The 23,023-nt window shown below is 41.4% G+C and overlaps 2 protein-coding genes and 1 long non-coding RNA gene across 4 annotated transcripts; 1 reads left to right on the forward strand and 2 right to left on the reverse strand.

Moving 5' to 3' along the window:
* Positions 1-1,922: 1,922 nt before the first annotated feature.
* Positions 1,923-4,846, reverse strand: LOC308226401. Its single transcript, XR_013957881.1, has 3 exons — positions 4,591-4,846; positions 3,324-3,429; positions 1,923-2,019 (listed from the first exon to the last, which is right to left on the reverse strand). It is a non-coding gene; the product is annotated as an uncharacterized lncRNA (long non-coding RNA).
* Positions 4,847-5,029: 183 nt separating this feature from the next.
* Positions 5,030-15,299, forward strand: NELFCD (negative elongation factor complex member C/D; the record flags this gene model as incomplete). Of its 2 annotated transcripts, XM_080627548.1 has the most annotated exons (15): positions 5,030-5,162; positions 5,646-5,761; positions 5,947-6,056; positions 7,064-7,173; positions 7,495-7,602; positions 8,131-8,283; positions 9,108-9,238; positions 10,244-10,409; positions 11,064-11,198; positions 11,729-11,868; positions 12,598-12,712; positions 13,038-13,133; positions 13,333-13,473; positions 13,887-14,016; positions 14,420-15,299. In XM_080627548.1, exons 1-15 carry the CDS (start codon positions 5,097-5,099, stop codon positions 14,452-14,454), a joined length of 1,752 nt encoding a protein of 583 aa, XP_080483674.1. In that variant the 5' UTR covers positions 5,030-5,096. The 2 variants fall into 2 exon arrangements, with proteins under 2 accessions (XP_080483674.1, XP_080483673.1); XM_080627547.1 differs by lacking the exon at positions 14,420-15,299 and having other exon boundaries at positions 13,887-14,063.
* Positions 15,300-16,318: 1,019 nt separating this feature from the next.
* On the reverse strand, positions 16,319-21,390 carry CTSZ (cathepsin Z). Its single transcript, XM_080627549.1, has 6 exons — positions 21,200-21,390; positions 20,597-20,760; positions 18,830-19,009; positions 18,060-18,210; positions 17,636-17,798; positions 16,319-17,213 (listed from the first exon to the last, which is right to left on the reverse strand). The coding sequence occupies exons 1-6, from the start codon at positions 21,343-21,345 to the stop codon at positions 17,100-17,102; spliced, it is 918 nt and encodes a 305-aa protein (XP_080483675.1). The 5' UTR covers positions 21,346-21,390; the 3' UTR covers positions 16,319-17,099.
* Positions 21,391-23,023: the final 1,633 nt, after the last annotated feature.

Consider the following 23,023-nt stretch of genomic DNA (forward strand, 5'->3'; position numbering starts at 1 on the left):
GCTTAGGACAGAGGTAGTAATGTTGGGAAATCTCTCAGTTCTGCTCTTCTGTTACGCAGGCTCATGTTTTTATGCTGTGAATTTTATGTGAATTATTAATAGTGAAGTACAGTGTTTCTATTTGTAGTTTTCTGGTATTTGATATGACTTTGGAATTGTATCATTCTTGCAATGAAAATGCTAGTGATCCAGCAGAGACTGGGAAGAGAAAGGAGCTGCTCTGTAAGGGTTATGAATTGCCACGGCAAGCTTGTGACTAAAGCTGCTTGGAAAGGGAGCCTGTTCTAGTCTTTTTTCACTTCAATATCAGTTTGGATCAGAAGAGCTTCCATAAAAAAGGGAAATGAAGAGGCTGGGTGGTAGAACCAAACTGTCTGTGTTAAGACCTGAAAACGTTAATGAAAGGTATTTCAAACTTATTTTAAGCTAGAGCCATAAGAGACAGCATGTCCTTCCTGAAGTGTATGATGATTCATATGTATCTCAACATTTTTAATCTCTGCTCTCTTTTTGCTTGAAGGCACAACACCCAAAATGAAGTAACAGATTTCATGAATGTTTTGGTGCTAACATTGAGTTCTGTTTCCCACAGGACAAAACTCTGCTGGGCTATAAAGGTCCATCTACGTAAGACAGTCTGGAAGCCCAGTGCTGCCATGAGCAACAGCACTTGTTTTACCTTATTTACAAGCAATTGTTCTTTCCAACATTATGGCCCAAAACCTGCTGCCTTTGGCTTCAGCTTTGTCATGTCCTCATCCACCAGTCCACCTACTCTGAAAACATACATGGTTGATAAGAGAGAATAGAGCAGCTGTGAAAGAATGTTACGAGACAGCCTCACTGAAAGTTCAAAGGAATTAGGGAAAGCTAGGTAAACAAAAGTCCTAAATCCATCACCTTGGACACTGAGAAATATATTTACAGGGGAAATTCTTCATTCCCCAGGTAAGTGACCAAGTTTGGGATCCTTATATAAATTTTCAAGGACAGAAAAATTATTTACCTAAAAGTCCAAGATATCTCCCAACTATGGAACCACAAAAAGTGCACTTACCACATACATTATAGAACTGGGAGACACTTCAGTGAAGCCTAAGTTCAATGATCAATATGCAAATCAATGGGAACTTGCTTTGAAGCAAGAAAAGTTTCCACTTGTTTATCTTGAAAAGTACTTGTGGCATTGTGAGGCTGTGCTTTCAAGCAATCCACAGTATATAAATACAATTCCAACTTTGAAGCTGGTGTTTCAAGGAGTCTAGAATGGCATTATGTTGGCAGCCTAAAACCCTCCTTGTTTTGTCTCAGAATGCTTCTAAGTTACCTAGCAAAGTATCGTGGTGTTCAATGTCTGGAATAACTGTTACCAGTAGCTGTGAATCTCAAACAAAAATGCTTACTCTTGAGGTTCTGCTTGAGAAGGAAGAATTCTTCAGCCAAAACTCATTAGCCTAACTTGATGCTGCTGTAATCTCCTACTCAAAAGTTAGTAAACTTCTCTCTAGTTGAATGTATTGGCTGATTTGTAAAGGGCTAATGATTACAAAATACAAATTGATGCTAAAAGAATTTGTAGAGGGCAAGGAGCAGAGATAGCATACAGAGAATGCCAGAGTGGGTATTACTAAAAAAAGGTATGAAATAAAAGGCAAACAGTTTTGTTGAAGTTGGCTCTTCTGTTTGGAATTTTTCTTTAATTCCCAGAAGGAACCACGTGAAGTTGGGTCACCAGCTGTATTATACTGAGCCCTTCATTAGGTAGGAAAACGTGAAGCAGAGTTGTTAAGAAATGTTCTCAAAAATGAAGCAACAAATTTTGGTAGTTGGGCGGAATTGAAACTTGAGCATTTGATACTTGGCTTATTCTTTACTCCGTTATGAAACCAACCTTAACTTCTGTTCCACATTTCTGTAGATCTGGCTCTTCTTCACACGTCTACTTTCCAGGATACCTTTACTGCTCCTCCAAAGCATGCAGCAGAGACTCGGGCTGGCCTTCATGGTATATTTATTTGCCTTAAAATTTTATAGAATCATAGAATAATAGTTAGGGTTGGAAAGGACCTTAAGATCATCTAGTTCCAGCCCCCTGCCATAGGCAGGGACACCTCCCACTAAACCATGCCACCCAAGGCTCTGTCCAACCTAGCCTTGAACACCACCAGGGATGGAGCATCCACAGCTTCCCTGGGCAACCCATTCCAGTGCCTCACCACCCTAACAGTAAAGAACTTCTTCCTTATATCCAATCTAAACTTCCCCTGTTTAAGTTTTAACCCCTGTTTTAAGTTTTATCTTTAATATGTTCATCAAAAGTCTCCTTCAATGAGAATTGTGACTCAAGAATATTTTACATACAAAATGTAGTCAAATATGCATGTAGGGAAAATTTGTTGCAGTCATTTGCTGGGTAATGAGACATTTCAGAGACATTCAGGCAAATCTAAGTGCTTTTATTTACAAAGGTTTTACTGAAACTTCGTAAAAAAAAAAAAAAAAAAAAAAATCCATATTGGAGAAGACAGATAAACCCAAGAAGATACCAACATTGTTTCCATTCAAAGTTGTAGAAGTTTAGTTTGCAAAATCAATTTCTGGTACATTTACTGTTTCATCAGAGTTTAAATGATACCTTGAAACTGCTGGGTTTGATCTGACATTGCGTTTTGCTTTTTGACCTGAAGTGGGGAGAGCTTGGATATTACAATTCTTCTGCAAAGGGTTATTCATCAAATGTCTGGCTCTGTTACAGGTCCCTAGTTTTCTCCTCAAGGAAAGTTAAAAGTAAATGCTTTCAGTGTTGTTCTTTAATTTAAAAAAAAAACCAACAGACAAACAAAAAACCCACCAAAATCTGTTACTGCAATCAAAATAAGAGATACACATATGTAAAGACAAAAGATCTTACTGTTTTAAGATTCAAACACTGAAGTAGTATGAAGAAATTACTAGAGCTGATGAAGCACCAGTGGTTTATAGATGCTGTTTACTCATCTCAGAAAATACTTTTTCTTTCTTGGTTTGGGATACATTAAATCTAGGTCCAGTATTTCCTTGGGAAAATACCTTCTAATATTTTAAAATATTTTAAAAATATGTTCTGATTTAAGTTTAAAAATATTTTCTTAGTAAAATAATCTGACTGGTTAATCTCAGTGTCTGTTCCAAGTACACTATTGTTTTCTCACATCTAGGAGATGGAAATTGCCCAAAACCTTTTTGTCAAGGATATTTCCATTGGCCTCCAGCCTCAGCCTGTCACTCCACTCCAGTTCTTTCCTCTTAAAAAATGGCCAGTGCTATAAGTGTTGAAATGTTACCTGACTGTCTTCCCGGACTGCAGGCAATTGAGCAATCATCTAGCACAGGTAGAGAATGCGTCTGTTGTGCCTCTGTTTCAAGCTTGCCTTCTGTTCTGAAACTTTTCTGTTGACAGAGCAAAAAGAACAATTACCCTGGACTCACAAAAATGCTGAAGAAATGTTTCAGAAAGGGTTGCTTCACCACTGTAGGGCAGCACACGACAGCACAACTTGCACTGTGCTGCAGTTCAGGTGATGGTCTCTATTTTCTATGCTGAAATCTTAAATGCAGTAAGCCCTTTAACTAGGACAATGACCACACCTACGACAACTTATTTCTGAACAGGGCTTTTCCTACAATGCAATTTCATGGACTACATGGAAGAATATGTAATTTATTTTTACTATTTTTCAGTTAGAAACTGGATGAGAATAAAGGACTTCTTAATTAATCAGCAATGCTGTTGGCTGTCCTCCAACTCTCAGAACAACCCTCACCCTCCCCTTTCTTACAGTTACATTCATGCAACTGGGGAACAGGAGTCAATCTGAAGAGAGGACAAAGGGACTCTGTTTCTCTCACATGGTCTCCATTTCAATAACGCCTGTCTCCTTGCCTAGGGTCAGACTGTATGATCAGTTTTCATTTTAGACTTATCCCTTCTTCATCCATCTCTAACTTCCTAGGTCCTTGTGTTGCTGGGTGCCCTCTTGGCCTGTTGCCTTCAGTCAGCACCAGAGCTGAACCCTTCTCCTCTGGGACTCCTCAGCACCCCCAAGACCATCTGTACTAGTCTTGAGGTTAGCACAATCACTGCTCTGGGGATCTACCTTCATGCATAGGGGAACAGAAATAGTCTGCCCTGTGTGGTTATAGACTTCTTAAGAGCCTCAGGAACAGGGAGGTGGGCTCACACAGCACACTCTCCTGCCCAGAAATGAAATGGGTAACTAATGCCAGTAGTGTTATTTATAGGGAGTACAGTTGGTTTATTAAGATGTTTTTTTCACATCAAAGCCTTCAGGATTTTGTCTTAGGCTAAAAGTAATGACCCCGACCTCCCCCAAATTGTTTGCAATGCGAAAAGGCACTAATGTTATTTAATGCTATTCTCCAGCAAGTTTTGGGTACACAGAGTTACACCAGTGCTTGGTCATAAAACTTTACCACTAGAATCTAGCCCTAATAATCTTCCCACTCCCATTCTACCAAAGTTATCTTTCCTATTCTTGTTTTCCTACTTGATAGGTTTTTTTTAATTCCACCATAACATTTGATCATTACCATCAACTTGCTGCTGTTGTTCAATATCCTCTTTATGCTTCAGAAAGCGCAAGGAAACCACCGTTACCCAACTGCATCCAGAACCACCGCCACCAGGCCGGCTTTCACGTTCCGTTTTTCGTGTTTACCTGCCACCCTTCACGGCGGTTTCAGCCCTCATTCTGCAACCAACGGCCTCACCGCCGGCAGCGCTGAGGCGTGAGGTAACGGCCGTGCCGCCGGCTCCTGTCAGCCCTGCCGGGCCGCGGCACGCTCTGCGGCAGGATAATACCCGCCCTCCCGAACCAGGCTCCAAACACCAACCGCCCTCCCCCGAGCGCCGCTACTGCGGCGAATCCCACCCTCCTCCTCGGCCCCGCCCGGTCCGGCTCGCCCCGCCCCGCCAGGCGGTAGCGGCGGCTCCGCCCTCCCGGCGCCCGCCATTCCGCGACGCTCCTCCTTGGGGGGCGGTCGCGGCCTGGTTCCGGCAGCTGCCGCGGCTTTCTGGGCGCGGGGCGGGAGGGGCTATGGAGGACACCGATTACTTCGAAGGCAGCGCGGCGGAGTGGGGGAACGAGGCAGACGGAGGGACGGTGAGCGCTTGCGGGCGTTTTTGCGGCGGCGCGGGGTTGCCCGCGCTGCGGGAGCCGGCAGCTCGCTGTCGGGTCTGGAGCGGCCTGTGAGTGGGAGCGCTCCCCTCCGGGGCCGCTCTGGAGAGCGGAGACTTTTGGGGGCGTCGAGTGGGTTCCGGAGGAGCTCCCGGGCCTTGTCGCTCTGGGAGTGGCAGGAGTCCGCGTGTGGGGATCAGACCTGAGGCGATAAGCGCTGGGTGTAGAGGCTGGTGGGGAAGCCTCCTCTGTGTCGGGGCCTGGGGCTTGAGGGCGTTTTAAATGAGAAAAGCAACTGGTTGGTTTTGCGCCTTCTCTGTTAAAAAGTCGTGGTTTTGTGTGGAGGAGATCGCTTCCCGGGGTGAGCCGAGGTGTGTGAGTTTCTGTGGGCAAAAGTAGTCTAAATATGGGATTATAGGAGGAAAACAGGGTAAGAGAGGTGGCTGACTTGCCTGTGCTTGCAAACAGCAAGACGATGAGGATGGGGAAGGTGAAGATGATGCCGAAGTCCAGCAAGAATGCCTGAAGAAATTTTCAACCCCTGACTATATAATGGAGCCGTCTATATTTAACACGTTAAAGAGGTGAGTGTAGCCTTATATGTGTTAAAATGCACGTTATGTGTGTTATAGGTGTGGTATGGTCACTTTTTATGGAAGTTTGTGTGAAAGCTCATAAATGATGCTATTGTTTTTCCTCTATTTAGAGGTCAATTGGTTTTGATTTTTAATATGACACTCAACTAGTTATTTTGTAATCCTTTCATCAGGTATTTCCAAGCAGGAGGTTCTCCAGAGAACGTTATCCAGCTCCTCTCTGAAAACTACACTGCAGTGGCACAGACTGTAAACTTGCTGGCAGAGTGGCTCATTCAGACAGGTATGATTGATAAGTGATTGATACACTATAGTTTGGGTCTTTATTCTGTCACTGGCAAATTTGATCATACTCAAGAAGTGGATTATTGTGAAGTTGACATCCTGTATATGTGTATGACTAAATTCTTTATAATATGTTTATTCTGCGCAGAGAATAAATAATCTGTTAAGGAACACTTTGAAATGCTCACAAACTGTATGATAAAGGGAAATACAGTTGAAGCACCTGCATAAACTGTATTTTGTTTTTATAATCAAGGGTACTGTTATATAGATGGTCTTATCAATATTTCATTGTTTCTAAGAGTACAATATAAATAACTGACCAACTACTCTATTGCTATTTACTCTACCTTTCAGTAGATGAATGGTTAGATGGAAAGCTGTCATACAGATGCCTGTATTTTCTTAAGAATTCTGTATTACCAGTCTGCTTTTGAATTCTTCAGCAGCCTCTTGAAAGCTTAGCATTATCTTCAGTTATGTTTGTCCCTCAGTTAGTATAAACTTTCATTTACAAATTAGCAGAATTATTATGCCCTGATCTTGGAATTGTAGAACTACTTACTACAACTTTGTGTATTCTTTTATCCTATACTATCAAAGATACTGGTAGCAAACATAGTAAAAGGGTGGACTTTAGTCTGTATAAGGTGGGTTACGCACCATCCTTGCAATCCGTTTTGTGTTTAAGATATGTGCATTTTGGTGTTGTGCCCAGTAACAATCTTGTGAAATGACTGACATAGCTGTTTGCATGACTGATGAAGAGAGCAGAAGAAAAGGACTAGTGTGACCTGCCTGAGATCCTAAGCAATCTGCATTTAGGAAAAAAGATTAAGGACCTGAACCTGTCTGTATCAGTGTGGCTTGACAGTAGAACTGATGGCTCTCCTCTCTGTGTTGATAAATTTCTGAGTAATTTCTGTTCTCATTGAAATACTTAAGGTGTTGCTGCCATGTTTGATTGGATTGCATGTGCTAAGGTTTATTCTTCCTTCTATACAGGTGTTGAGCCACTGCAAGTTCAGGAGACTGTAGAAAACCATTTAAAGAGCTTACTTATTAAGCATTTTGACCCTCGGAAAGCAGATTCCATCTTTACAGAGGAAGGAGAGGTATGCATGGAATCCATGTTGCTGTCTCTTCATGAGTGAACCCTACACATTTGCCTTCGTCTGATGGAGTAGTGGATGGTGGGGAAAGGGAAATCATATATTCAAAGCTCTTTGATTAAGAAACAGCTGGTTTCAGAAAACCAACTGTGTCTCACTGGGGTCTTTAGAGGCCTAGAGAACTTAAAAACGTCAAAGGCATCCTCCTTTGCAATAAAGTTCCATACAACAACTTGCAGGACTCCTGAAAGGTAGAAGGTTTACTTTTAATGACCTTGACAACTAGAAATTCTTACATTTCTGTTTATTGCTCTAACCTTTCAGACTCCAGCTTGGCTTGAGCAAATGATAGCACATACTACATGGAGAGATCTCTTCTACAAGTTGGCAGAAGCCCATCCTGACTGTTTAATGCTTAATTTTACTGTGAAGGTACTATACTCAAGTCTGGTAAATGAGAATATCCATAAATGGCTGATTGCTCTGGCATCAAATATCATCTGTGATCCTACCTTTATGTTTTATGTATTCCTGCTAATACTACTTATTCAAATGTCAGAACAGTGCAAGTACACATTGGTAGGAGGAATTGTGTTACAGATTGCAAATAGTAAATGTAGTTTCCCAGTTTGTTGTTTGTTTTTAAATTGTGATCTGTATCTGAGAATTCTGGCTTTCTGGTGCAGTATGACATTTCAGTCAGCTTGGTATGTTCCTGTGACAGGGAAAGAATGTTCTATCTTGCTGTGTTCTGAAATATATTTTTGTGTCATTATGATTTACATTTTTTGCTACATCTTTATTGATTCCTTTTTCTGTAGTGTGAAAGACAAACATGAATTCCACGAAGTGTATGCAGAGGCAAATCTTACAATTCTCTGTGTTCTTCTAGACTTGTTAGGATATCTGAAACATAAATGCAGATAATACAAGTTTTCTGTGATGTTTTTGGTTTTATAGCTTATATCTGATGCTGGATATCAAGGGGAAATAACCAGTGTTTCAACAGCATGTCAGCAACTGGAGGTATTTTCCAGAGTCCTGCGTACATCTCTGGCAACAATTTTAGATGGAGGAGAAGAAAACCTTGAAAAAAACCTCCCTGAGTTTGCTGTAAGTGTTCTGCGACTTGGCTGGGGTTTTTTTTTTTGGTGGTTTGGGGTTTTTTTCCCCTTTTATGTGGGAAGAAAATAGTGTTTTCTGGTTAGGATATACAGATCATTGTAGGATTGTAGAGAATCTTAACATCAAGTCTTCAAAAATCTTATGAAGGGAAGTTATATCTGAGTTTAAAAAAACCCCAAGGAAATCTATGCTTTTTTGATAATTTTGTGACCGAGAATTACTTGGGTAGCTTATGTAACATTTCTCATATTTATTAAATGGTTTGTAAGACGTGAAGATAGAGTATTGTCTTCCACATTTAACACAAGATCTAAAGATCGGTCTAGTCAGTCCTCTGGCAAACAAAAATAATTCTTCTATGATCCACATCACTGTGAAAGTTGCCATGTGAATCAATCCAGCTTATGTTCTGTGTAGTGAAATTGCATAATGACTTTTGGATGGCTTTGTACTTTTTAAATACTGTAGAGGAAGTACTGAGTGTAATTAGGAGAGAAGTTCCTCTCAATCTTGGTATTTAAGAAACAAAGTTCTTAATTTAGCCATTTCTTCTTGCATTGCATCAGTGCATAGTGATACTGTGCTGTTCTGTAGTTTTCTTGGCTGTTGGGTTTTGGGGTTTCCTGTTTAGTTTTTTGTGTAGGTGGGTTTCGGTTGCTTTGGGTTTTTTTGTTGTGTTTTTTTTTTTTTCTTTTCTTTTCTTTAGATTAGTAGTTTTCATTGAAATCTTTGCTATTATGGCAGTGTAATCCCAGCAGCATACTTGTGTGTTCCCTGTTGTGTGATAAGATTTTTAACGTGTGCTTTAACAGAAGATGGTGTGCCATGGAGAACACACTTACCTTTTTGCTCAATCTATGATGTCCATATTGGCTCAAGAAGAACAAGGAGGGTCAGCTGTCAGGCGTATTGCTCAGGAGGTTCAGCGATATGCTCATGAGAAGTAAGTGGGAGTTACATATATAAGTGAAATGTAAGTCACCAGGATTTGTAAATTGTGTTTTGCTCATTCTTGATTACCTTTTGTTGTGGTTTAAGCCCAGCCAGTAACTCAGAACCATGCAGCTGCTCGTTCACCCCTCCACCTTTTCCCCCCAACTCCTGGAAGGATGGGGAGGAGAATCAAAAGAATGTAAATCCCATTGGTTAACATAAGAACAGTCCAGTAACTAAAGTATAATACAAAACCACTACTACTACCACCAATAATGATAAGAGAAATAACAAGGGGAGAGAATACAAAATTAAAAAGGGAAGGGGAAAAAAACCCAAAACAAAATAAACACAAATAATGCACAACACAATTGCTCACCACCCACTGACTGATACCCAGCCCGACCCCAGCAGTGATCTGGGCCTTCCAGGTAACTCCCCTCAGTTTATATACTGGGCATGATGTGCTGTGGTATGGAATACCCCTTTGGCAGTTTGGGTCAGGTGTGCTGCCTCTGCTCTGTCCAGGCTTGTGCCCCTGGCAGAGCATATGAGAGACTGAAAAGTCCTTGATCAGGGTAGGCATTACTTAACACACCAATGTTTTAGTTGTTGCTATCAGCATTACTGTGAGACTATATCTGAAATGCAGCACTGCACCCGCTACTGAGAAGGAGAAATGAAACTGGTACGAAACAGCTGAACCCAGGGCATCTTTTACCAGCAAAAGGAGAATTCTTAGCTGTAACGTAACAGTTTCTGTACCAAGCTTTAATGTCTGAAACAACAGAAAAGTTCAGTGTTCTGTACTGGGAGACCTGAAATCAGAAGAGCAAAGAATTGAAGATTCTGTCTATCAAAAAATATGTATCTTTATTCTGTGATTACCCAGGATAAGGGGTTCTGCCTTAAGTCATTACATTCTGTAAGATGTGCCCTGTTGACTCAGTGAGGCTAGAATGAAAATGTCTGAAGTATGAATATAAGTTGCTGTGTATGTTTGCTCTTCATCTAGAGGCCATGATGCCAGTCAGATCACTTTAGCATTGGGTACTGCAGCCTCCTATCCTCGAGCATGTCAGGCTCTTGGTGCTATGTTGTCCAAAGGAGCTCTGAATCCAGCAGACATCACTGTCCTGTTCAAAATGTTTACAAGCATGGACCCACCTCCAGTGGAACTGGTCAGTAGCTATCTTCTTACAACCTCTGGACTATTTTCTTTTAGTACAGTAGTAGTCAGAAAGATGAGGTTTGTTTGTGCTAAGTGTTGTAGCAACACAAAATAAAAGTTAGTACTCAGGCTCATCCCTCTATAACTGTGATGTCTAAATGCGATATTCTATTTTGCATTAGCTTCTTGATAGCTTGGGTTTTGGCTTTTTTTTTTTTTTTTTTTTTTTTTTAATCGTTCCTATTTGTCTTTTTTCATAAATTAATTGAAGAGCTTTTCAATTAGGAGATAAAGATGGCAAGGAATAAATTAGATACTACTAATAAAAAATAATGAAAAAACCCACCCAGTTTGCAATTTGTTGTAAGCAGATTTAAGTGGACATTTCACACTTCTCACTGGCTCCTTCTGATGTGGGTTTTGGTAGCGAACTTTAGCAATATAGTTTGTAACTCTGGTTTTTCTTTCTATCCCTACCCTGCTTTTTTCCTTTTTTCCCCACTTCCCCCCCTCCTTTCTGTCAAAAGTTTGGGTCTCTTCATAAAACTCTCTGGGGGAATGCATCATATCTCTTTCTGTGCAAGGTATATCAGATGCAAAAACTGTATTTTTAGTCACCTCTTGTAATTCTCAGGCTCTAAGAAACCATTCATTTCCTTCACAGATTCGAGTACCTGCCTTTCTGGATCTCTTCATGCAGTCATTGTTTAAGCCAGGTGCCAAGATCAACCAGGATCACAAACATAAATATATTCACATACTGGCATATGCAGCTAGCGTAGTAGAGATGTGGAAGAAGGTAATATTCAGTTCTGTGAATAATACTATTTCTACTTGCAGTGGGCAGGCTGTGCTGAAGAACATGCATGGTTGTGAAGTTGCTCAATTTAAGATAATGTATTAAGCTTGATTTACTTACTTTAATAGGAAATGTTTCTGGCTTCAACTGAAATGACTATAAAATGTAGATCCTGATGACCAAATAGTACTATAAAAGTCTGAGTGCACTGAGTATTTGTGTTCTTTTCCCTCATCTCCTCCCAAAGTTTATCAATCAATAGCAGTTTTGTATTACTGGACTGTATGTGGTTTTTCAGAGGAAGTGGAATCCAATTCTATGAAGTGGATAAGGTAATCCATAGGGAATTAAATAACGCAACCATCCTTGTGCTTCAGCTCACTGAAAATTAGTTCTTCTGAAACTTGGATTTGAATCTTAATTTTGAGAAACATGATGTAATTTCAGGCTAATCACAGTTCCTTTCCTTAAATAACCAGAGTTATCTGGGATATTCACAACTCTTGCATTCAAACTTTGCAATTTTTCAGAATAAGAGAGTCAGTATAAACAAGGATGAGCTCAAGTCAACTTCAAAAGCCATTGAAACTGTTCACAATCTGTGTTGCAATGAGAACAAAGGAGCGTCAGAATTGGTTGCAGAACTGAGCACTCTCTATCAGTGCATCAGGTGAGCAGAAATACTGTCCCAAGTTTTAGTTGTTGGAAGGAAAGTATTCTTAGGCAAGGTTAGGGTACTGCTGAAGGGAAGTGCCTTTGTAGGCTACTCTGAGAACATCCTCGTTGCAGAATATGTGAAAATGTGGTCTGAAAGCAGCTTTCAAAATTGTGCATCCGAGACTTACGAGTCTCATGAGGACACAAGTTCTGGCTTTCACTAACAGCTTGTCATCCTTGCGTCACAGAACATGCTTTTCTCTGCCACTGGAAAAAGATGACAGATTACTTTGTCTTCCCAGTAAAGCTTTCCTAGCAATAGATGTCTTTGAGGTGTTCTTTTTCTCCTATTCAAAGTATGAAATAGCTACTGAATAAACTGGAACAAACTAGGAGTGTTCATCAATTTTGTTGCCTATGTTTTGCATTTTGTGCTTAGTAGGGAGTGTCTTTGTAGCAAGAATTTTCCTCCAGGCTATATAATTCTGCCCCCCCCCCCCGCTTTCTTTGTGGAAAAACTACTTGATTTGCTGGCAATTTTTCAAGCAAATCTTTTTGAGTTCTGCAAGTTCTTCTGTAAGTTAAACTGAAATTCTAGCAACCATTAGAATATACTGAAAGATGATACTATAATTTTTAATTTACAGGGAGTTTTGGTTTGGTTTGGTTTGGGATCTTTCTGTAGTTGGATTATTTGTTTTGGTTTATGCTCCTGTGCTAAATCAATCTCTTTTCTTTGCAGGTTCCCAGTCGTGGCAATGGGTGTATTAAAGTGGGTGGATTGGACAGTGTCAGAACCACGATACTTCCAGCTGCAGACTGATCACACTCCAGTTCATCTGGCATTATTGGATGAGGTAAAAGTGTATATAAAACCTTGTTGGAGAGTAAGAACAGTTCTGACTTTTGTAACTGGGAAGTATGTCCAGTTCACTGCATAACATTTGCAGTAAGTCATTAAACATAGAGATTAATCTCTGTTCAGAGTCAATTACTTGGTTTTGTTAGCTGAGCATTATTTATGACAGGAAAACTTGGGCATCAAAGAAAGAAATGATAGAGCACTTTCCTAAAAGGGTTTACATCTGCACTGAACATCAGTGTAAACCTTTCTAATAAAGACTGCTGCATTGGTTTTAAAATTGAAGTTCTGAGGATTTAACTCTCTTGTCTTGTTTGCAGATCAGTACATGCCATCAGCTACTTCATCCCCAAGTTCTACAACTTCTTGTCAAACTCTTTGAAACAGAGCATTCGCAGCTTGATGTAATGGAGCAGGTGATTATCATATTAGTTATGCTTATTCAAGATAATAGCTTTTGCTGTCACAGCAGTTTTAAGAGTAATTTAGGAATATGGTCATGGTTTAAATGTAACATAGCAGATAGATAGGGAATCAGTAAGAATGAGCAATAAAAATTGCACGCTTTTGAGAGGAAGTTCTAATCTGTTGGTTCTTCCCTCCGCGTACCATCAGCTGGAATTGAAGAAGACTCTCTTGGATAGAATGGTGCACTTACTCAGCCGAGGATATGTCCTACCTGTTGTGAGCTATATCCGCAAATGCCTGGAGAAGCTAGATACAGATATCTCTCTCATCAGATACTTTGTTACAGAGGTCAGTAGCAAAAATTGCTCTGTATTATATAGAAATTATATATATATATTATATATAATATAAAATATATATAAATTATATATATTATATATAATATAAAATATATATAAATTATATATAATTATATATAAATTACATATATAAATTTCAGTATCAGCAAGATACAAGATTGGATTCTGAGTGATATATGTAGTATCAGTATTCACTGGGATGTGACTGAGGCCTACTGACTGCTGACTTCTGAAAGACAGTGGATAGAATACCACAAGAATACATTATTAATTCCTTGTATGGGGAACAGGAAGTTTTACGTGGAGCTACTTGTATGCTTCCAAGGCTAGTATTGTGAATTAAATATTGCCCTTACTACCCCTCTAACTGTAAGGATAATCCATTTTTGTCTGCTGCTTCAGGTACTTGATGTGATTGCTCCTCCATATACCTCAGACTTTGTACAGCTTTTTCTTCCAATCTTGGAGAATGAAAGTATTGCAGGCACTATTAAAACAGAAGGTGAACATGACCCCGTGACTGAATTTATAGGTAATATTTATTCCTTGCATACTTGTTTCCTTTTGTGTTCATTATAACTTGCAAATAATGTTTAGGAGGAGGATTGCTAAAAATAGGAATGCCTGCGAGATATTTTCACTGATAACTTCCCTTTTAGGGGCCTGTGTTTAGCAATTTTCCTTTAATCAAGAATCTCTGGGTAGTAGTGAGGAACTTCGAGATAAATACTGCTTTTTTGAGAACTAGAACTGTACTAACTAAAGGATGGGAAGGGAAGTAGTCTGACATATGATACATTCCAATCCTAAAACAAAAACATCTGGCCAGACCCTAAAATCGTAATTATTTACATAATGCAGAAGTCTGCATGCAAACAAATAACTCAAATTAGTGTACTGAATGCTTTTTTTTTCTTTTCTTTTTCTCTTTTAAGCTCACTGCAAATCTAACTTTATTATGATAAACTAAGCAGTGGAAAAGATGAAGAACACAGAGCACACGATCACTGCTTTGCTGTACTCTCCACCAGAAAGGCTCTATAACTGGGCAACAAAGCAGCAAAAAACCCCTCAAAACAAACAAAAAACCCGACAAACCAACAAACCCAAACTGAGGAAGAAAGGGCTGAAGGGCATTTGATTGATTGACTTGCATGGTGACCTTGAGCTTCATATCAGAGATCTGTTAATGTACTTTGGAAAATGGAGTAATACTGAAGGTTTTTCTGTTATTACACAAATCAGTAGAAATCTGGATATTCCAAAGGGAATAGCAGGAGAAAAACATTTATTTCAAAGAATGTTATTTTGGTTGCTTGGAGAATTTGTCACTGATTCTTTGTGTAATATACAAAACCTGAAGAATGGGGAAACACTTTGCAGGTAGTTCCCTGAAGACTGGATCTTGAATGCTCTAGGCTTTGATGCTGTAAGTTGTATAGAAGGAATTAGTGTGATTAGCTCTTTCTCACCTTTGCATTATTTAGAATTCTAAAAAAACCCTACATATTTTCTGCTATGGGTTTGTAACAGTCCAGGTTAGTTTTGTATTAACAAACAGATGAACTGTATATGTGAGTATGTTATCTTTCGGAATCTATTTTTTGTTAAATAGATGCTTCAGATGTTACTGGTAAGTTTCATTACCATTCCACTGCTGTCCAGCAATGTGAACGTGTGCAGAAATGTCATAACTGCTTCCTGTGGCTTGTTTTTTGTACTTATCTCTACTCTCTCCTGGTAGATGCCAGGCAGTGCAGGGATACACCCAAGATTATAATTTACCTTTAAATAAAGGGTTTTTTCTTTTCCAGAGCTTTCTTTCAAAGTTTTATTAAGGCCACTCTTTCTGTTCATTGGGCTGGATTTTCCTTCTACAGGTAAATGCTGTTCGTTTGTTTAAAAGTGAGGGGTGTAGACAAGCTCATTGTGCTTTTTTCCAAGCACATCTATTTTCTGAAGAACCTGCTTTCTAAAAAGACATGGAGACTTTAAGTCCAGCGGCACATAAATGTCAGGAGGAAATCACCTTGTTATGTGTTGTGATTCGTGAATGGGAACACTTAAGCTACCACAGTACTTCTTGAGACAGCAGCCAGTTGTATAGATTAACTTCTTTCTTACAAAAAAGGAGTGCATCTTCCAGTTTTCCAACCAGAAACATCAGCCTACTGGAATATGGTCTAAAGCATCTGGTCTAAAACATGCTCCTTGTCACAATACTAAAAGCTGTGCTGTTTGAAACCTAAATGATCAGAATAGCACAATCACCTCAATTCCCTCCTAGATACTAGCAGTCTTACTCTTTTATGGGTCTTTACCACTCTACCAAACTTACTTTCTTACTAGGAGCAGACTTCTTTGCTTTATCTGTGAAAGAAAGGTAAGTTGCAGAAACTACTAATTGGGAGGCAGCAGATAGATACAGTTTTGGGGAAGACATTTTTTTTCCCCCTCCTCTGCAGCACTGCAAAGCTTTAACTTACTTACAGGTTCAAGTGAGACATAATTCACAGCTTGTTTTCATTCATGTTAGGTTTTGAAGATTGACATTTAGGAGTGGTATTCTACATCTGAATGTATCTTTCTGTCTTGTTGAAGTTGGATGCTTCCCTGAAACTTGTATCTTACCTTACACTACATTTATGCACACTGGAGATCAAGTTGAATTGTTTGAACCATTATAGTTGCCGTATAGACTGTGCTGTCAACCAACCTTTTCACAAGACAAAGTCCAGTAAAAGCAGTGCCACCCTCAGTAAGCTACCACATGGGACTACTTCTTAGGTGCAACCAAATCTATGTATTAGTAAGGTCTTACAATACAGCTATAGTCATGTAAGAAAAAGTCCATTTATTAAATGCATTTAATGCCACTTAGTAACATTCGATATTACATTGATTTGCCACTTGGTAACTGGCTGAGTGTTAAGGAAGAGAATTGGAAACCTTCAAATTAAGAGAGTTCTGTGCTGTGGCAATTTAAACTTTGCCTCTTTAGGAGAAAAAGGGCATAGCCAATCACATATTAAAGCAAATAAGTAAGTAATTGGTTTTTGATCAAAGTAATTGCTGATAAATCATTCTGGTTGCATAAAAGTAACTGCATTACATAAGACTTCCAACACCACTGTTTCACCAGGAGACCAAGGAAAACAATAGGGGATTTAGGTTTTTAATATGTCATGACCAGACTTAGCCTTTTGAGCAGCATCATTTGCGAGATATTTGCTCAGTACTGTCAAAGAATTTAATATAAGCTCTAGACCCAAATATTGAGTATACTTTTTCCTTCCCAGTATGCCTACATAATTTGTAAGTAAAAAAATAGATATTTACAGTTTCTGCACTGAAGTCAGTATGATTTCAATACTGTGCGTCAATACAGACCACTTTCTCCTGGGTAAAATGCTTTTAAGTTGGAAATACCTGAAGGCAGCTCTGTACATATTTTACTTTGAAGACATTTTGTGTTGCTGTCAGGGCTAATTTTGCAGAACTGCCTGATGGTCTTGAATTGTGAAGGAATTTTAGACTAATATCCTTTAAACCGAAAAAGGTTGTGCTGGGAAGCTTCCAAAGTAGTTTCTAAACAGAAAGATGTACACTATAGAATCAAGGAAGTACAGCATCTCCATATGCACAGTCCTCTTCAATAGCAAGATTGTATTCTGTTCCTCTTCCACCTTTATATGCGCTTGTCACAATTCTCAGCCACCCTCTTTCACCCTGTAAAGAATTAATTCGTATTGTTAATTAGACAATGTCTGTTCTGTCTTCTAGATATGAATGATTTATAAGTGAATCTAGGAATTAAGATGAAGTATAACACTGGGTTCACAGAGGCAACACCTTACACCCTCCCCCCCTCCCCATCTATTCCATCTATTAATTTTTGCCTACAACTAACAGTAACTTAGAGTTGCCCATAATTGGAGCTGCAGGTCCATGGAAGGTAGCATTTGGGATTGAGTTGACATTACTCAAGTAGCTTTTCTGAATAGCCTTGTCTTCAGATTAGTAACACTTCATATTAGTTCAAAGAAACTTCTACTTTTCCTATCCACAGGCTAGCTTTGCAGCTTCCTGTTTGCAACCCCACCTTTCCCCTAAAGTAATTTGTAAGGATGTTTGTTCCCATGTTTCCTTACCCAGGGTTCACCCCAGGAGTTACGAACAATCCAGTATTCTGTTCCATTTTCTACACCCCAGCCAGCCACAGATACAATGTGATTCACCACAGGTGAGGGGTTGTACTCTGTATAAAGTCCTCCACTGTAAGCATCCAGCTTCTCAGTAGCCATTATGCCACAGCTGTAATGAAACAGAGGAAGCAATTTTTTTTATACAAGGTGATCAGGACAGGGGCCTGGCTAAAGCCAATTGGTTTTCTTACATTTTCACTTTAGGACTCAATTTATCTACAAACAAGCTGAAGCCCTGCATGTTAATGCAGAGCTGCTAACATAAGCCAGAGTGGAGAAGTACGCTTCAGTCATTGGATTGAGTTTCAAGTATTTCAATCACAGTATTACTAGTAGATAAATACTTTTAACATTCAAGATTTATTTTTACCTAATTGGTCCATTAGCATAGATTTCTGCCTTCATCTTTTCTCTTCCATTGACAGACCCATAGTCAGCAACTTTCCAGAGAGTATAGTTCTTTATGACATGGCACTCTCCAAAAGTGACACAAGTGCCACATTGATTAAACTTCTTACACTCTACAAAACAAAAGCAAGATCATCACTGCAAGAGTATGCTTTTCTTCAAGTGAATTAATTACGATATGACACTAAGCTTTTTCTTTCTGAACTTACTAAGAACTTAATAAGAGTAATTACTAATACATACTCTGGTGAAAAGATTTTCTTTCTGGAAACCACATTTAAAGTCTCTACAATTACTAGTTACAATTGCTTTACTTCTTAGGCCTAAGTGCTTTGGGGAGGAAATGTTTCAGATGTCCATCTCTTTAGATGCAGAAACTGTTCCAGTCACACATGACCAGACAGGTTACATTTTTGACTTTGTTTAGCTTGAGGTGACACTTGTAAGTATTTCAATACATTAGAGATTGTATATCACTGATTTGAGAGATTAGGTTAAAACAATTCAGCTGTGCTGACTTGTCAGGGCATGATTTCATGCTATGCTGTCTGGCTAAAGAGACACACAGAGGCCTGTAAGGAAAACCTGTTCTGTCAGTCAAACAGCAAGTACTACACCAAAAGGCAGGAACCAGTATGCTGAAAACCCAAGAAACTATAGGGTTTTTTTTAATGTTAAACTCTGCTAAGCCTGGGATGAAGCCTTACAAAGCAGAGCACATAAGCATCATACTTTGATCCTTAGCTTGGTAGTTGTTGCAGGTCTCATCTGGAATGCCATGGTCATGGGCGTACTTCCAAACACCTGAGTGGTCTCCACCTTCACAGGATCCTGCATCAGCACAATCAATCACATTCTGAACAGAGAGATAGGCAGAAGGCCATGCTCCTTTTCTCTTTATGTTGATTCGGTCTGTAAGGATAAGAAATTGTATTTTGTTAGCAAAATATGTGAGTGGCTACACATTGGAACTAGTGTTAAAATGGTCCACTTGACTGAACCTGTTAACTGTGTGCAGGCAGCCTTACTTGTGGTTGGAAAAGCCTCTACTGTCAACAGTGAGGCACACAGCATGACCCAACTCACACCAGTAGGCTGAGCTGTTACTGTGGGTTTCCATGGGAAGTATTTTCCATTAAAACTCAGCAGAAAATATGCAGATGAGCTAGATCTGTTTAAAGCCCTGAAGTGCCCTAGACCTTTAAATTCAAGTCACAGCTTCTGAAACCTTCCAAATCCATTTCCTGGCTTTGACAAGCACATCATCTCACTAGTCTTTTGTACATGAACTCATGTAGGCAGACCTGAGCCCATGCAGCTCAGGTTTCTAAATCTGAGAGACAGGTCTTTAAAAACTTAAGGCAAGGAGAACTTTCATAAGTAGACCTTCACTGTTACATCAACCCTGCCATCCCAGACAAGCAGTGCCACTTGGCTGTCTTATTTTGTCAGAAACAGCTAGCTTACTAGCAGATACAACTAGCTTACTTGCCAGAGGAGCTTCCCCGTGAGTATTTATAAACCGCTTCTCACAGTGCATTAGCAGTCCTAACTGATGGCACTGTAGTACTTTTAGTCCTATTAGTACTAATAATACTCAGCTCTATTTGACAGGACTGGGAGGTGTTATGGCAGCCTAGTCTTCCAGCAACAAGAATAGGAATGAATGCTTTAACTGTTCACAGCAGTTAAGAAAAAAAATACCCCGGGTTGTTTTTTTCTTTTCAATCAACCTTTTATACTTAGAAAAATGCACATAATTGGCATGCCTACCTATACAATTAAGTTATATAATTAAGGTGCCGTATTTTATCTGTCCTAGTACTTCCAAGGTTTCATACATGTCTATTCTTGTAGTGCTTAAGAACAGATCCTTTATGGTTCCTGCTGTTTGCTTACACCTATGTTGTCTTCCCAGTTCTGCACAATTCCTTCTATTTCTCCTTCACAGTTAATCCTTTTAGAACCTGCCCTGTGTAGAGAGTATTTCTGCAGCACAACTGTTGCATGCAAATCCTTATGAGTTCTGTCTAGAGAAAATATTTAACTGAAACAAACCTCTACTTCCCTTTCCCCAAGAAAGGGCTGATAGAATCTACTGAAACAGATGTTCCTGCACACTGTGGGAATCAGTTCATTTGAATCATGGAGCTCATGAAGCAAATGCCCTGTGGGCCCTTCCCAGGAGAGGCAGCTTCATTTGTTTCCTCATACTCGGGCATGGCTGGGGTAGCCCCTTGCTGCGCTGGGTGTACGAACCAAAAAAGGGAAGGAGATGTGATAAATGCTTTTGCGTCTGATACTCCCATCACTGGGTGACAGAAAACCCACTTCTTGCTCCTTGCCCTGAACAGTGGCATGGCAGGAGCCATAACAGCATGCCTTGTGCAGAGTTTTAACCTTTTTTCTCTATCTAAACCAAACCTCCTGACCTTCTGCTTGGGAATTCCCGCTGTTGCAGTGTATCCACAGGTCTCAGCCGTGGTCTTTGCTGCCTACCTGCCAGAGCGCTGGTGCTGCCGTGTGCCCAGCAGGACCCGCAGTACTGCGGGATGTGCTGGTTCCGAGTGGTGCTGGCGTAGTTGACGCCGTTGACGTTCCTCCAGTCCCAGCTCTTGGGGAGCGCGGAGATGTCCAGGTACTCGTGCGGCCGGGGGTAGGTCCTGGGGCGGGGAGAGGAGCTGGAGCGCGGGATTCCCGTGACCGGGATTCCAGTGGGCACATGTGGGGGAGTTTCGTAACAGGGCCGCCGGTGGCCGGCGCTGTCACGTGACAGCGGGCAGCGTGACCGGTCCCGTGACCACCGTTGCGCCCCGTAGGGTTCCCTTCCCCCTGGGACCCCCCCTCCCAGAGCCCCGCGGGTCAACGGCTGCGCCTGGAACCCTCCCGAGCCCCCTCGGGCGATGGCGACCGGACAGAGCCCACCCCCCCGAACCCCTCCCGGGCGGCGAGGACCGGGCGGTGCCGGGCTTGCAAAGCCGCCGAGCAGACGGGCGCTGCGGCCGCCCAGCGCTTTCCCCAGCTCCAAACCGCGGCGCCGCTCGGAGGGAGCTGGGGGTGTCCGTAGCCCCTGCGGGATGGGGCGGCGGGGCCGAACCTCACCTCAGCCCAGGCGCCCTGCGCGGGGCCGGCTTGTAGCAGTGCTGCCCTTCCCTGAAGTAGAGGCCGGCGCGGGCAAGGGAGCAGAGGCAGCCCCAGAGCAGCACGAGGAGGAGGAGGGACGCGGGGCACCGACATATCGTAGCCATCCTGGGTCTGGTAGCGCCTTCCCTCGCGGCGCGGCCCGGAGCCGGGATTTAAGGGCGCGGGGAGGTCCCGGGGGGCGGGGGCTGCGGGCGGGGCGGGGAGCGCTGCGCTCACGTGCGGGGCTGCCGCGGGTCCGTACCTCGAGGTTGCGGTAGATTCAACCGAGTTGGAAAGGACCTCTAAACTCATCCAGTCCAATCGTTCCCAGCACTGCCAAGGCCACCACTAACCCATGGCACTGAAGGCACCGTCTACGCGGTGTGTGAGCACTTGCAGGGACGGTGACTCCAGCACTGCCCTGGGCAGCCTGTTCCAATGTCAGCTTATGTCTGGGGAAAGCTGGACAAGTCCTTCCTAGTGGTATATAATCAGTTTCTTAGTGGACAGGGAATGAACACACACATGAGATCACTGTGTTCGCTCAGAAAAAACAATTTTGATCACACAGCCCCCAGTCCCTCCCTCCTCCGCCCCCCCAAGAAGGAAGGAAAGGCGGGGGAGCTATTAAACCATTGTGCTGCTGTAAGCACAGGGGTTGTGACAAGGAGCCCTGTTTATGGGAACAGCTGCAGATCCAGTGTGACTGGTTATGGGTTTCTTTCTTTACCTTTGGCCTCACACATCAGCATTGTGTAAGGCTGCACCCAGTGACTATGAGTGCAGGGAGCAGGAGGGCTGCTTTCTTGTTTGGATAGGGGTGGGTTTTTTGCTAGTCCTAAGTTTGAATTTCTCAAGCCCTTTTATGGTGCAGTTTACAAAGGAATTGTGTCCAATTCTTTGACTGTCATTTAGACTTCAGGACATTTGAAGATTCCTTATTATCTACCTCAAGGTTTAGTCAGGAGTAGAAATAGTTCTGTAATTTTCCTGCAGAATGTTTAATTAGTGTGAGTGGACTACCAGTTTCTTCTTTCCCATCTATGAGCTAGAGCTTTCATGTTCGGTAAAACAGGTTTAGTGAACCACAGCCACTTCTTCCCTCGTAGCTTTTCTGCCTTAACTCTTAGCACTTTTTGTAAAAGGCATGAGGCTTATTAGCTCCACATTATGAATAGAGAAACTGGGAACCAACACAGCAAAAGGAACAGCAGAGCAAGAGCAGAGCCTGCTGCTGTGCAGTTGACCCTTTTGGCAATTCATCAAATGATCCAAACTCACCGGTAACTGCTGCTGGGGCAGTAGGGCCCAAGTAAGAGTATTTGTCACCTGGCAGATGAATTCACATGCCACAAGCCCCAGGTTTTTGCTGGGTCATAGATCTGCAGTATGAGGAAGGTAATGAACTCCTTTGTTGTCTACTCCAACTGTACCAAAACCTATTTGTTTAACTATATGGGCTCATTACACTGATGATAACTTACATGGGCAGTCCTGCCTTAGTTCCTTTGGACCATCTGCCACCAGAAGGTAGTCTTTAAATAGTTTTTCTTACTAACTGAAATGAAAAGGTGAAGCAGATGATAGTCTTTCTTGCCCGTTGAATGCAGTGGTTTTTGTAACATCTTTAAGGATGATATAGCTAGTCCAGATTAGTTGAGACTAGCATCAGCTCATCTGGTAGCCATCCATACATCAAATTATCTGGTGGCCTGGAGCTAGGCTAATTTCAAATTGAATAGGCTTTCTTCTCAACAGTCTTCTCCACTACTGTGAAAAGCCAGATCCTCCCAAGCAAGCCAT

The sequence above is a fragment of the Psittacula echo genome, assembly GCF_963264785.1.
Source record: "Psittacula echo genome assembly, chromosome: 12".
Classification (NCBI taxonomy): domain Eukaryota; kingdom Metazoa; phylum Chordata; class Aves; order Psittaciformes; family Psittacidae; genus Psittacula; species Psittacula echo.

What these genes read in the sequence shown, in the direction of transcription:
- CTSZ (XM_080627549.1), bottom strand. Translation starts at nt 21,345, where the DNA reads ATGGCTACGATATGTCGGTGCCCCGCGTCCCTCCTCCTCCTCGTGCTG. An exon ending in TATGCTAATGGACCAATTAG is followed by an intron (nt 17,799 to 18,059) that starts GTAAAAATAAAT and finishes GTTTCATTACAG; the next exon opens with CTGTGGCATAATGGCTACTG. An exon ending in ACTCCTGGGGTGAACCCTGG is followed by an intron (nt 17,214 to 17,635) that starts GTAAGGAAACAT and finishes AATTCTTTACAG; the next exon opens with GGTGAAAGAGGGTGGCTGAG.